The sequence below is a fragment of the Sparus aurata genome, chromosome 19, assembly GCF_900880675.1.
Source record: "Sparus aurata chromosome 19, fSpaAur1.1, whole genome shotgun sequence".
NCBI classification, from domain to species: domain Eukaryota; kingdom Metazoa; phylum Chordata; class Actinopteri; order Spariformes; family Sparidae; genus Sparus; species Sparus aurata.
The window spans coordinates 21,928,779-21,942,258 of record NC_044205.1 but is presented as its reverse complement, the minus strand read 5'-3'; the positions used below and the strand labels follow the sequence as shown (position 1 = coordinate 21,942,258).

The window sequence follows — 13,480 nt, the reverse complement described above, 5'->3', positions numbered from 1 at the left end:
AACAAGCTAGTCCCGGCCTGTTCTTCCAGGCCAGACCGATACTGCACAGCTAACTGAGCTAACTAGCTAACAGCAGCAGCCTTTAGCAGTTACACAGGTGATGCACAACCAACTATTTATTTGGAAGTATGAATACAAGAGTTGGCCAGCTCTTACATATTGCACCTTGATATCACACCTATTCTAGTATCAATATGTCTCCTTTAAAGGGAACTTTGTGCTGCATAATAAACGTGAAGCTTAAGTTCAGCCCTGCTGGATAAACCAGCATAGACCAAAGCACCAAAACACAACATATGCTGGTCTTGTTAGTGACTGGTCACCAGCAAGACCAGCACATGTTGGGCAGAGGGCAGAGGATAAGCAAATATACCCACACAGTTGTTTTCTTTGATTTGCATATTTTATGTCTGTGCTTGTTAACTGCAAACATTTCAAATGGTTTCATGTTTTAACCCAATACAACCATTATATTTCCTCTGGTGTTAAATGCAGTAGATGTTCCCGCGCTCATGCAGTGGTTTTCTTTTTGTTTTTTTGTCAAAACCACAGGAATCCATCTGTGGTTTCTGGTCTCCATGGCTAAGAGAAAAACACTTGATGTGATGTCATGCTGTAGTCTCCTGACTACCACTACAAACATATGCCCAGAATTCCCAGACGGGCCAGCGGTGACTACATATAGCTCACATTTGGCCACCATTAACAAAATGTGGTTCTTGTTAAGTCTTTAGGTGGATGTGATCCTAACATTAAAGGGGGTTTACCTCTGTGCCACAATGCCACTTAAGCCTTTATAGTCTAATAGAAGTCCCGTCCCTTTGGTCTTTGGTTTGTAGCATCCTGAGGAATTTTCCATCCACTGGGGTCACAGCCTGAGAGGTCAGAGGATCAGGCTTGTCACCATGCCTGCTTTTGACCTTTGCAACCTTTTTTTTCCCTCTTAATTTTAAGACTAACTGTAAGCAACACCACAAAATGCATCCAATGTGCAAAACATTTCTGAGACGGTGAGAAAGTACAAGAGTGTCAATCAGCACGTGACAGCCTGAGAGGAGTCAGAGTGGCGTTTATGCAAAACGTGAACCACGATCGCCACCCTCTGGCCCAGTGTAGAAATACAAGTAAGCATTTACTACATGTAACACAACAATGAGTGAGATGCATAGTCATTTTATTTGGCTGGTTCCATTTGACAGAGTGGACAACTTCACAAAACCTGAAATAAAACGTACAAAGAAATAAAAGTCAGGCAGTTTAAATATGCAGATATGGTGACATTCTCAGAAACACATCGTGAAGACTCACTGAAAGGATCCAGTCTTGGAAGGCAGAGACTTTAGTGAAGACGGTTGGCTTAGTCACTTGGTTGCACATGCCTGCTGGACCGTAGCTGACAACACCGTGGACTCTCCAGGCTCCGTCGGTGTAACAGTTCAGGGGGCCTCCAGAGTCGCCCTGGGACAGAAGAGACACGAGTACTGCTTTGTGGTATTGCTGCTTTACCTCAAGTACAAGATCTGAGCACTTATTCCACATCTAGTCATTTGTTGCCGGGTCACAGATAATACCTTTCGTCTATAGATCACTTCAAAGGTGCAATATGTAAAAGTTTGCCATCTTTTGATTACAGACTTCATACAAATAATGGCAGCATATCACCAGATGAACTGCTTACTGCAGCTTGCTGTTTTTAGCTAGTGAGCTCAAAGGCTGCTCACATTTGGTTTCACCATCCGTCCTGAGTCATCCGATCATGAGCGTACAGATGTAACCTGCGTCTCAAGTGACCCCTTGTGATCGTATCTCACTTTCCCGCTCTATATGCAAATGTGCTTCTACATCACTGCAACAAACGCACACAACGTTGTTTACACAAACAAAGAAATATAATTTGTTTGCTGAATTAACAAGTAGGCCCACATAGTTAAGAATGTGTTGTAGAAAGCATTTCAGAGAGTTTCTAAAGTTTCTTCTGACGCAACAAATCTCAAAATTAAGCGATTTTTGACATGTTTGCCATCAATTAAATGTTGTTTTCTGACTTTTTCTTAATGTTTTCAAACCAAACATCATACATATTTCACCGTTGAAATAAAAGAAATATTAAACCGTTTAAACTGTCCTGCATTAGACAGATGCACACGTGTGAGTTCACCGTACCTGGCAGCCTGAAATGACTCCATCCCCTCCAGCACACACCATGGTTTCCTTGGCAAGGCTGCCCCACCAGTTAGGCGAGGAGCAGACTGAATGTCCCACCACAGGGATGGCGGCCTCCTGCAGGATGGCAGGGACAGTCCCATAGACTGTGAAAAGAGGGAGTAAAGAGGTAGTGCAGGAATGTTTTATTAGACATAGTTAAATGGTGTGCATTGGACACATATGTGATCATGAGTGTCTTCTTACAGTCAATAAGTCCCCAGCCGGTGATGTAACAGGTGAAGCCATTAGGCATTGTCTCGCCAGCGTAGGGAAATTCAGCGATAGCCACGTAGCCATTGTCGTACACAGGCTGAGACAGTCTCATGATGGCAATGTCATTTCTGATAACAATAACGCAGTTGATGAAATACTTTTTTTTTAATAGCTTGCCTTCTTAAAATGTGTCTCAATGAAGTGAAGGTGTCTGACTTGCTGTCACTTTACCCGTTGCCAAGATCACCAGTCCAGCCAGGATGGACGGTGATCCTGTCCACGCCGATGAACTGCTCACTGCCATCATACTCGTACAGGTTGTACTCACCAGCCACCACGCGATAGGTCCTAGCATCCATGCTGGATGGAACACAGAAGGCAAAAACACACTATGATTAAGCGCAGAACAGGCTTGACAAGATCTGTCCCTGATTATTTGTTGCATTCAGTTTGACACTAACAGAGACATCTAGATAAAGTGACCATGTCATATGTTCACAAGCACACATATTTAGTATATTGATGACTGTAAGGACCAATGAGAGACCCAACCTGAGGATGCAGTGGGCTGCAGTCATCACATTAAATGGATCAATGATAGTGCCTCCACAGATGTGGTAGTAGCTACCATCATTGTATGCATCCTGCTGGAGAGAAATCTGAGAGACAAAGAGAAATTATTTCGTATAATGAGGACTACTATCTCAATTTGAAGCTGTTTGCAGAATCCCAGTTGTAGGGAATCACTGTAAAAAACAAAAAGAAAAAAAAAATTAAACAAAACGTGCTCATGTGTTTTACCTGCCACTTCCATTTGTTGGGAGGAGCATTGCTGCCTCCTATGACCCTCTCATTGTGCACATTGTGGTTGAAGGGTTTCTCAGCACAAATCAGCCCTTTGGTGCACAAAATAACATGAACACGAAAGAGAGTACAGTAGGTGGTGTATAAGTGTTTGTATATTTCTGCAAAAACTTACCAACGAGGGACAGGAAAGCCACAAGCCCAATCATGATGGAGCGGTGATGAGCAGTGGCAGTTCAACTATTTATATCAGTTTGAGACTGGAAGACCTCCAGGAAGTATGAGGCAACAAGTTACCTGCCAACATCAGCAATCCATGAGAATAAAATCCAGAACCTGCACCTTGCCATGTTGTACTGAGGCGAGGAAAAACACAGTGGAAAACTGTTAGATTTTCTTTACAGGTAGTCAGAAACCATATAAATCTCTCAAGTTGACATAGACAGGCCTAATTTTATAGTCATTGTTATATAGTTATTGTAAATGTACTTCTATTTTTATTCATTTTGAAGACTAAAAAACAAGAGAGCTCACACTGCTTATCATGGTGAGAAGCGAGCAGGTGCAATAAGATGTAGGCAGCATCAGCCAGACCACCTGTAAAATGCTTGACTGGAACACAAAGTTTCCAGCAGATAACTGATGCAACTGATCAGCAATCCATGAAATGTTCCACAACCTGTTTACAGAGTAGGACTTAAAAAAAAAAAAAGGGGGCCTTAAAAAAAGACAGATGGTTATTTCAATTGGGGGATTCAGATATATATTCAGATGTAAAGTGTATGCACAAAACAAAACTTCATTAAGTTAATGTCTTAAAATATTAACCTTTAAAATGTAAACATTCTTCTGTAGACACATTGGCCACATTGTTTTAAGAACGTCATTATTACAAATATTATAATTATTATTTGTATGTTTTGTGGAAATAAAGTGAGAGATATATGTTTCCTACACTACTTTAGCCTCCATCCAGATGAGCAGGCAGACAGTATCCCAAGAAATACTTTAGCTCTTTCCAAAACTGTCAACCAAATTAATACTCTAATATCTTTTACAGGAATGACCCTTCATTATGTTTTTTTTTTTGTTTTAGCCCACTGGTATGGAGAACCAAAACTAGCACACAAAAAAATGGCATTAAATGCACAAAAAATTATATTCCAATTTTAAAAAATACATAATGAAAAATGAATTGTTATTTTTCATTTGTATTTATTCACTTTTTTATCAACTTTCCTACATAATTTTCCATTCTATTGAGGTCAGTTGATTCATTCAGTTTTACATCTGTTTATTCCTGTATTTATTTCTGTATTACTTCCTTGTGAAATGTCTTTTCTTGTCTTTTATTTCTTTTTATTTAGTCTCTCACGCCTCCTGTAAAATGCTCACTTCCTTTTGTGTTAGACTAAGGTTTCTGACATTGTAAAGCAATTAAATATTGGAGATAATTTTAAAATATGTACAGTAAACAACTGAAGCTAGCTGATGCATGTTTGTTCTTAACCTTTGAACACAGGGCTAATCGTAAGCTAACGCGAAAGCTAAAGTATTCTTAAATGAGTCTATGTATCTATATATCGACATTAAGGACTATATTTAACTTACCAAATCATATAACAGACGTCTCTACCTGCTGGATACGGATTATGTATTACATTGCAACTTTATGTTAGCTTTAAAATTGAAGCTAACTAGCAAAACCAATAAAATGCTAAAACGAAAGCTTGATAAAACAATAACATTGGTCATTAATACACGGATTGTCATTGTCAAAAACACGTTTTATTTTCCTGAGAGAGGCTCCATGGAAGGCTAGAAAAGGTCCGTGTATTTCTATGTACATCTTTATGTATTAAATATCCGATCACAAGCTATGTCAGTTTTTCATTATAGAAATCAACGCTTCTCCACTAGCGTTGTCTGTTGCCAGGCAACAGCGTAGTCAAGGATGGCTAATCGAACACAATTGGCACGATCTGTCCACAGATACCAAGCCCAGCACAGGCTCGATTTTTCTGCCATCTTTATTTATTAGCTTCCCTAGCCCTGGAGCGCCCGCTGTCAAGCTGCCTCAGCCGTCGGCGCTAGCTAGCTTGAAGCTGGAATATAGCCACCAGGAATGACTTCTAACTTTATTATACCTCAGTGACATTCAGTCAGTGTTAGTCTTACGGAACTGTAGGAGGCAATGGGGCTGCCGCAGAGCTCGTTTTTGTCGGACGGGGGAACTAATAGTGGATATCATGTCCACGGGGTACGTTGTAGCGTGGTGCAAGGTTAAATGCCGGTTCCTTTTCAATCTGGGTTACCCAGTTTTTGCTCGCTAGACTTGCTAACTATGCTAGTCCTGACCATGTCATGTCGTTGCATTTATCTCTGCGGAAGCTGGTTGGTAATTGTCGGGTTATTTTGCAAGTTTATTAACTCGTAAAACCGTGGTCAGCGTCAGTGGTGTCCGCCCATGATGAGGTGGCACTTGGCACACATCCAGGCTGTTAGCCATGCTAGAGGCTGAGTTTGTTTGGCACTCACTGCAGAAACTGATACTAGCAAGGATGACTTATTAAGTAACATATCAGCCTATTCACCGTGTGAGGAACATTAACTGTGTATCTCGCGATGAGATCCCCATATCCTGGTCAATGCAATATGATTTGTTGACACAAGATGGCGACTAACACAGCTGTGTCAATGTTTGTGTGTTCACATTTCAGGTTCAGCAGGACTCACCTGCCCTGAATGCTGGTCTGGAGCCATTCTTTGACTTCATTCTCTCTATAGGACATACCAGACTTGTGAGTAGACTAATGAGGCTTAAATCACCACATGAAAAAAACATGGAGTAGTACTGAATGCTTGGCATTGAATATGTGTGTTTCTTTACAACAGACAACACAATCAGATTGTAGAGCTTTCCCAGTTAATGTCAAGAATTTTCACCTTATATGTTGTGATCATCTTTTTATGCATTTCTAAATTTCATCAATGGCTTATTATTCCCAGGATTGGGTTGGAATTTGTAACAAAAATCCAAGAAACCTGAAGGAACTTGGAACTTTTTTATGTGAAAGTGTTCAAATTTAATTCATATAATAATAATAACAATAATTATAATAATAATAATAATAATGCATTTTATTTGAAGGCGCCTTTCAAAGTACTCAAGGACACCGCACATAACAACAACAGTACAACAAAAAACAGGGGACAGTTCAGTGCAAAAATAAAAATAGATAAGTAAGAGGATATATATATATATATATATATATATATATATATATATACGTATTTCTACGTATTTAACATTACACTGTATGGTTTTATTTAATAGGTACATATTTGTGCAGTGTTGACTTCAAGCTTTTCTATCTGCCTGATACTTAAAGAGCCTGCTTTTCAATGAGTTCGTGCATACTAGATGATGTCATCTTGTTCCCTGAGTCTGGACAAAATGTTGATTTCAGTTCCTTAGCTTAATACACATATATTATTTCACAACTTCAGAGTTTGATATGAAATCAAAGAAAGGCTTCACACAGGTTGCTGAGGAAATCAGAACTGTAGTTAATTAAGTAGCTTTGGATCCCAGCTATGGTAACATATTTGCATACGTTCACTTATCAAGTAAATATTCTGACTTATCCTTTGTCAACTGTATTAACTGTTGTTTGACGTTGCACATTTACATAATGTTTTCTCAGACAGCAAAGACCAACTTATTTTTTTTGGCCTGCTCTAATTTTGTTAGAACTGTTTAAATGCAGGCTACATTGTAGTGACATATTTTGTTGTGATGTGTGCCTCTGTGCCCAGTTTTACTGTTAACCCCTGCTTGACAGCCAATTTTCCTTTCCCCAATTAAAAATGAAACATGAGGCCTAAATTATAGCCTTGGGAAAAAGAAGAGTGGACTTTCATTTGGCTATAATCTCATTTTATGGTGTTTTACATGACGGCTGGTTTGCCATCTCTCAGCTAGAACCAACCATATTTTTTCTGTTCCTCCAGAATAAGGAAAGCGACTTGCTGAAAGACCTCCTTAAAGCCAATGTGGAGAAAGCGGTCAAACTTGAGGTGTATAACTCCAAAACCCAGCGGGTGAGGGAACTGGAGGTGACACCCAGCAACATGTGGGGTGGTCAGGGTCTGCTTGGCGCTAGCGTCCGCTTCTGCAGCTTTGAAGGAGCCAATGAGAATGTTTGGCATGTGTTGGTAAGTCAAGTGTCGCCTCAATAGGGGCTATTCTTCAACTTTGGCCTGATATAAAACAGTTTTTTTAGTGGCTTTGAGGTAGTAGCCAGCAGAGTTTCTTTCAACAATTTAAAAAACAAAGCTGTAGAAAAAAAAAGTAGGGTTAAATTCCCCTACACGACTATATTGGTAAGTCTAACTTGAATGCAGACAGCAATTTCAAATAAAAATGTCTTCACAACAATCTTTTTCTAGGATGTGGAAGCCAGTTCTCCTGCAGCCTTAGCTGGCCTTATTGCTCACGATGACTTCATCGTGGGAGCTGACCAGGTGTTACAAGATGTAAGCTTTGTTTTATTTATTTGCTTTTCTTAATGTGAATGGATACTTAAAAAAAGACACTAGCATTCATGAACCAAATCTAGTGCAAAATGTTAAATTCCTCTCTTTTTAATGTTTGCAGTCCGAGGATTTCTTCTCTTTGATTGAAGCAAATGAGGGGAAACCTCTGAAGCTGCTGGTGTACAACACACAGACGGATCAATGCAGAGAGGTTGTGGTGACTCCAAATGGAGCCTGGGGAGGAGAGGGAAGGTACTGTTTGTCTTTAAATTGATTTTTTTAGAGAGCTGCAACCTTTTATTATGATGGCCCCTGACAAAATTAACATTAAAGGGGCATGATGTAGTTTTGCATTTTAATATTTACAGTGTTAACGAGATAATAACACAAACAGAAATATTTATTTTACAAGCTGTTCTCAGAGGAAGATAAGATCCCAAGAACACAGTTTGAAGCTTGAAAGGTGGCAGGGTCTGCCAAATATAAACAAAGTAAAACACTATGAAATCTTGTTGTCAACAAAGAGAGTTTGTTTATTAAGTTTGTTTAAGCAGGAGGCATCTTTCTCTTCTGATTTAAATGTATTAATCACAATGACACCGCACCTATAAAGACTAAAAACCTCATCTTGCTTGTCTCACACTTTAGCTTAGGCTGTGGCATCGGCTATGGCTACTTGCACAGAATCCCAACTCGTCCAGCTCCACCCAACACCCAGAACAGAAATATTCTTCCATCCACGGTGATTGGCAGCAGTGAAGAGCTGGTTGCAAGTGACCACACTAAGGTAGACCTTATCACATCTTTATATCTCTTTTATTAAATGTTCTGTGGTCAAGACCTTTGCCGAGTGTTTTTCTGTCTGTCTGCTCTCAGGTGCCTTCAGAAGCTGCGTGTAGCCCCTCGAACATCAGTAAAGTAGATTTGAATCAAATTGAAGGAGCTGTGCAGGACTTATGTGTAACCTCACCCACACAGGCTGCTGTAGACTTCGGTAACAGATCTAATTTTAAGAGAATTTGTTTTGAGTGTCTGACATTCTCTTTGTTTTCACTCGGATTAAAATGGACGTTTGTCTTTATGTGAATTCCAGATATTTCCAACATACCCGAAGCGATGACGCCAGACTTGTCAGACATGGTTTCCACCAATGACATCGGCCAGAGCTCCATGTTTGCCAATTATGGAGATGACTCTGGTGATCAGTGCAGCTTGGGTAAGTACCTCTACACCCTCTACAAGTGATTGAATTGTGCAGCTGAATGGAGCAATTACATGCTTTCAATGCCATCCTGCTTAAAAAGGACAAACAGTTTAATCCAGTTATTGTTGGTTGGCCTCATACGTTTGTTTTACTAGTGCAGTGCTTGCTCAAAACATGCTGTTCAACAAAGATTATTTGGCAATGACAGGAGTTTAGAGATTTAGTCTAAAAGCCTCCTGGACTGCTAACAGACTCAAACTCAAATATGTTTGTCAGGTACAATTTTTAAAATCTGGATGATTATATCGGTACTTTCCAAACCAGACCAGTACAACCAATGAGAGAGGCGTCTTGGAGCAGCCGACGGTGCTGCCTAGCGCTCAATTATGTTTACGTCTGCTTCGCCAAGAGAAAATCTATTGATATTGAGCGTTTGGTGTGTCAAAATTGCACAGAATTTGACACTGCACATTGTTGGGTCCTCAGAAATACACCTGCCAAACATGAAGTAGGTCGGATGAAAAGTTCTCAAGATATGCAAGTAACAAACAAACAGACAGAGATTCCTTTCTTTATATTTAGATTAATGCAACATGAGTAAAGTGTTCCTAAATGATATATACAGTACTTAAATATATGTAGAATGTGAGAATAAAGCAGTTATTTGCAGTTATTTCTGTTAGGTCAAAGAAGTATTGTGCTGCAGAGATATCTTCTGAAGTTAGCATGCTAGTCAGCTACCCCTGGTCTATCCTATCTGAGTTGCCTGGCTAACTGTACAGCTAACTGAGCTAGGTAGCTAATAGCAGCTACAGTCATGGATGTATAAAGAGAGAAAAGTTAACCGGAGTAGTGATTACTCTGGTGATATGCTAACCCTATTTGTTTGGAGCATGAGTTCAACAAGCGGCTGATTCTTACATAGTGCACCTTTAAGTTTACACTAAGACAAGATAGAGCAGCAAACTTTCCTGAACCAGTGTTACATGAGGCAAGTTAAAGGAAATGAGATAGCTCCTTGACCCTAAACAGTAACCTGAGGCGGAACTCTCCTTCAGCTACACTTATTCATCGATTTATCTTTGCAGATACCTCATCTCTTGACCAAAGACCTTCATCTCCAGGGAGGGAAGAAGACTCAGACACCCTGGAGACCGAGCAGGGGCGAGTTATCGACTTGATCACTTCCGCTTCCCCGAGCAGAGAGACACCGGACGACCTCATAGGCCTTGAAGTCACCACGGAGAACCTGAGTGACCCTGATATCCCAGAGGCACAAGAAACTAGTTCCGAGCCCTCAATCCCGGCCAATATTACGGAGGAGGAGACGTCGGAGACTGCTGCGCCTGACAGTTAGGAAGACTGCTGTACCAGAGTATAAGTAACCTGTTTCACTCATAACTGAGCTGCATTAGAGGAGGTTACAGAAAAGATGCATCACTGGAATTTTATTTTATGTTTATGCAGGTGCCATTGCTGCATGCTGAACTGCACATTTAAGAAAGATAGTACGTTGACTGGAAAGCAGGTCGGACGATTTATACAATCTGAATGTATTCTTATGGTTTCGGCATACTTGATGTCTCAACGCCGAGCAGGATGAAGCCTTAGTTGAGTCGTAGTTGCTGTTAAACTCATCCTAGTTTGCACTAAAAGCCAAAGTTGAATCATATTCTGTTTTGTTGCTCTTAACCGTTATCGCCTGCTAAGTAGTACGAAACACTGTTAGAAAAAGAGCTGGAGTTCGCACGGATCCATCATGTGGTTTTTATGTTTTTGTATTTTAGAAATTAAGGTTTTTATTTTCCAATGGGATGAGTTTGAGTTCAGATGTTAAAAAAAATAATAATAATAATCAGATTTAATCTCAGGCATTTACCATTTAAGCCTCTTTGCCTTATGTCTCATTTTAAATAGATTATGTGTCGGTTTGACTTCTGATTGGTGTAAATGAGCGAGCCGTGTTTCGACGCAGCTCTCTGGTTGTTTTCTGTTCGCCCTCTTTGTAAAGATTTTAATTCAATTATGTTTCAGATTTTTATGGATGGACAAAAAAAATATTCAGATATTTATAAAAAGAAGATGCTCAAGTTAAACCTGCAGCGGAGTCTCTCTTTCTTCCTTGAATACATTATTTTGTATTGATCTTCCATTAAGCAGGAAAGTGCATACACGCACACAAAAGAAAGAGAAAACCCACATGAAAAGGTCTGGACTGCCCTTTCTCCACAAAATCAATTAATTCCTGTGACACGTTTAGTGATTTATTCTCTTATCTTGTCGCTGACATATAAACATCATCTAGTAGTTAATTGTTTCAGCCATCCATCCTGTGTTGGCGGTTCTGCCTTGTACCAGCTCTTTGTAATGGGCTTTTCTGCAGCCTGCCAACAGGATTTTCACAGTATTTCCTGAAAACTACTAAGAAAAAAAACACAGTGCTACACATGTTTTAGGTAATTCCGAGCCCAGAATCTTGACATGTCCAAAACTGTACAATTTCAGGACAATGCCAAAATACATGTGAACGGTCAACATTGATTACACCACATTTCCTACAACATCAACATGCTAAAGACAAGTACTTAGCTCTTAATTTGGGATGCAATACATTTACGGTGCTAGAAGTCTGCAAGTAAAGCACATGAATGAAGACGTTGCCATTCATCTTCTGAAATGTTCCACACCTAGTCCTTTCTGCTATTTCTGTTTTACAATGTCGTATTCCCTATTCTGTCCATCAGGCGTTGATACAATGTAGAGATTATTCTACATTTCTCTGAATTGCAAACACCAATTATGGTTTCTAATTATTCCAGTCTGTCTTTTTTTATTCTCTATTCGCTGTAACTCGTGTGTGTCGAACATGTGTGCGAGTGTAACTTCGTGCTTCGAGACAGCAGGTGTCAGCAGACGCCTCGTTATGGATCCCAACCGAAGTCAGTCAGTTATATATATTTTTTGCCATTGCAGCATCAAAATTACTGTCAAATGGGTCTGCTGGATTATATTTCCAATAATGAATAGAGACGTGAAGTGTGTCTGTAGAGTGTTTTTCTGCAAATATCACATTTCCCCTGAAGCCTGCAGTAAAATTATGGGATTTGTTTGTTCAATCTTGCAGAACAGGAGGAACTGATGCCTTTTCAGACTCAGTGACATGATGCATCATTTGCACCATTCATCTCATTAACTGCTGCATATATTCATTTTTAGCTCTCTATATTTATACGGTACCTGCTGGGCTGGCCAAGGAAAGCCCTCCTCAAAATGATATCAGAATCAAGTGGAGGGGATAAAATATTAGATGTGGGAAAAAATGTGGTTCTCCAGCTGATGATGGAAAGAGTTCTCATTTATTTTTGCTGTGTGAACCCGTCTGGTACACGAGCTGCGAGGCCAGTGTTCATCATCTCGTTTTTCACGATGTGTCCTCAACATCTCTAAATCTCACCACAACCCAAATACTGACGACACCCAAAATATGCACCAACATTTTTTATAAAAAATCCAAGCAGGGAGGCTACAGTAGCAGAGCGGGAATATGCCTCAATTATTTACCAGGGTGCTCCTCAGCTGAAGGGGGGATGGGCAATCCAGGGAGAGAAAACACTGTGTGGGGGAAGAAAGACGAGAGGGAGATGGATTTGTCTATCCGCTGGAGGAGTGAGTGGAGCTCTTAAGAAAGCCTTCATCTGGCACACCTGCATGTGTATGTGTGTGTGTGTGTGTGTGTGTGTGTTGAATGAGGGATTATACTTCTAAGATGAATATGTAGCAGTTCAGTGGCTCCACAACCGACACACATCTTTTTTGGAGTAGAAATGTTGAAATGTGGCAGAAAGAGAAAAGAAAAAAGAAGTCAAATCAACACAGCACAGAGCCGGGAGGGGTGTCACCTCGGGGTGAATTTGTTGTTCCCATCGCCTTCGTGTGGGGTTTCTTTTCTTTTTTCTTTTTTTTTTTTTTTGCGACATTAAGATGGCATTGTTTGAAGAAGCAGCCCCGAGGCACGAGCCAGCAGCTGCGTGCCAGGAGGAGCCAAGAGGTGAAGTGTAAAAGGGGGCCACCTCGGGAGGAACATGCCTCGCCTCGGCTTTCCTCCCTCTTCCAGGGACCGTTTTCAAAGGACACTGTGACGCAGTCGAACCCACTTGTCAGCTTAACTTTATCTCAACCCCTGAGAGGCTCAGCTCACAGGCACCAGCATCGTGCCCGTTTGCCTCAGCCTGTCGTTGCAGCATGACAAATCGTGAAATGGAATAACTAGCGGAGAAAGAGAGAGGGGAGGGAAGGAAGGAGGCACGGACATGGTGGGAAGGGTGGGGAGAAAAGGTGCCGAGATACTGTTAGGCTGGAGAGAGGTTTGAAGTCATTTCTTCAAGCACAGTGGTCACACATCTCCACATGAAAGTAAATATTGATTTATTTTTTTTCCAGCAAAAAAAAAAAACATCACTAGAAAAATGGTTAGATTGGAATGTGTGAAATAAAATCAAATGCAGGCAAATTCCC

The 13,480-nt window shown here is 40.4% G+C and overlaps 2 protein-coding genes across 2 annotated transcripts; one reads left to right on the top strand and one right to left on the bottom strand.

The window, feature by feature from the left end:
* Positions 1–1,157: 1,157 nt before the first annotated feature.
* Positions 1,158–3,446, bottom strand: LOC115570425 (elastase-1). Its single transcript, XM_030399025.1, has 8 exons — positions 3,398–3,446; positions 3,220–3,314; positions 2,971–3,077; positions 2,650–2,778; positions 2,410–2,546; positions 2,164–2,309; positions 1,309–1,458; positions 1,158–1,219 (listed from the first exon to the last, which is right to left on the bottom strand). Exons 1-8 carry the CDS (start codon positions 3,429–3,431, stop codon positions 1,211–1,213), a joined length of 807 nt encoding a protein of 268 aa, XP_030254885.1. The 5' UTR covers positions 3,432–3,446; the 3' UTR covers positions 1,158–1,210.
* Positions 3,447–5,243: 1,797 nt separating this feature from the next.
* Positions 5,244–11,067, top strand: LOC115570424 (Golgi reassembly-stacking protein 1-like). The gene is made up of 9 exons (XM_030399024.1): positions 5,244–5,482; positions 5,943–6,023; positions 7,237–7,440; positions 7,675–7,761; positions 7,883–8,013; positions 8,410–8,548; positions 8,638–8,755; positions 8,855–8,977; positions 10,054–11,067. Exons 1-9 carry the CDS (start codon positions 5,417–5,419, stop codon positions 10,320–10,322), a joined length of 1,218 nt encoding a protein of 405 aa, XP_030254884.1. The 5' UTR covers positions 5,244–5,416; the 3' UTR covers positions 10,323–11,067.
* The last annotated feature ends 2,413 nt before the right edge of the window (positions 11,068–13,480 follow it).

What these genes read in the sequence shown, in the direction of transcription:
- LOC115570425 (XM_030399025.1), bottom strand. Translation starts at nt 3,431, where the DNA reads ATGATTGGGCTTGTGGCTTTCCTGTCCCTCGTTG. An exon ending in ACTGGTGATCTTGGCAACGG is followed by an intron (nt 2,547 to 2,649) that starts GTAAAGTGACAG and finishes TATTGTTATCAG; the next exon opens with AAATGACATTGCCATCATGA. An exon ending in GAGTCATTTCAGGCTGCCAG is followed by an intron (nt 1,459 to 2,163) that starts GTACGGTGAACT and finishes CTTCTGTCCCAG; the next exon opens with GGCGACTCTGGAGGCCCCCT.
- LOC115570424 (XM_030399024.1), top strand. Translation starts at nt 5,417, where the DNA reads ATGGGGCTGCCGCAGAGCTCGTTTTTGTCGGACGGGGGAACTAATAGT. An exon ending in AGAATGTTTGGCATGTGTTG is followed by an intron (nt 7,441 to 7,674) that starts GTAAGTCAAGTG and finishes ATCTTTTTCTAG; the next exon opens with GATGTGGAAGCCAGTTCTCC. An exon ending in TTGCAAGTGACCACACTAAG is followed by an intron (nt 8,549 to 8,637) that starts GTAGACCTTATC and finishes GTCTGCTCTCAG; the next exon opens with GTGCCTTCAGAAGCTGCGTG.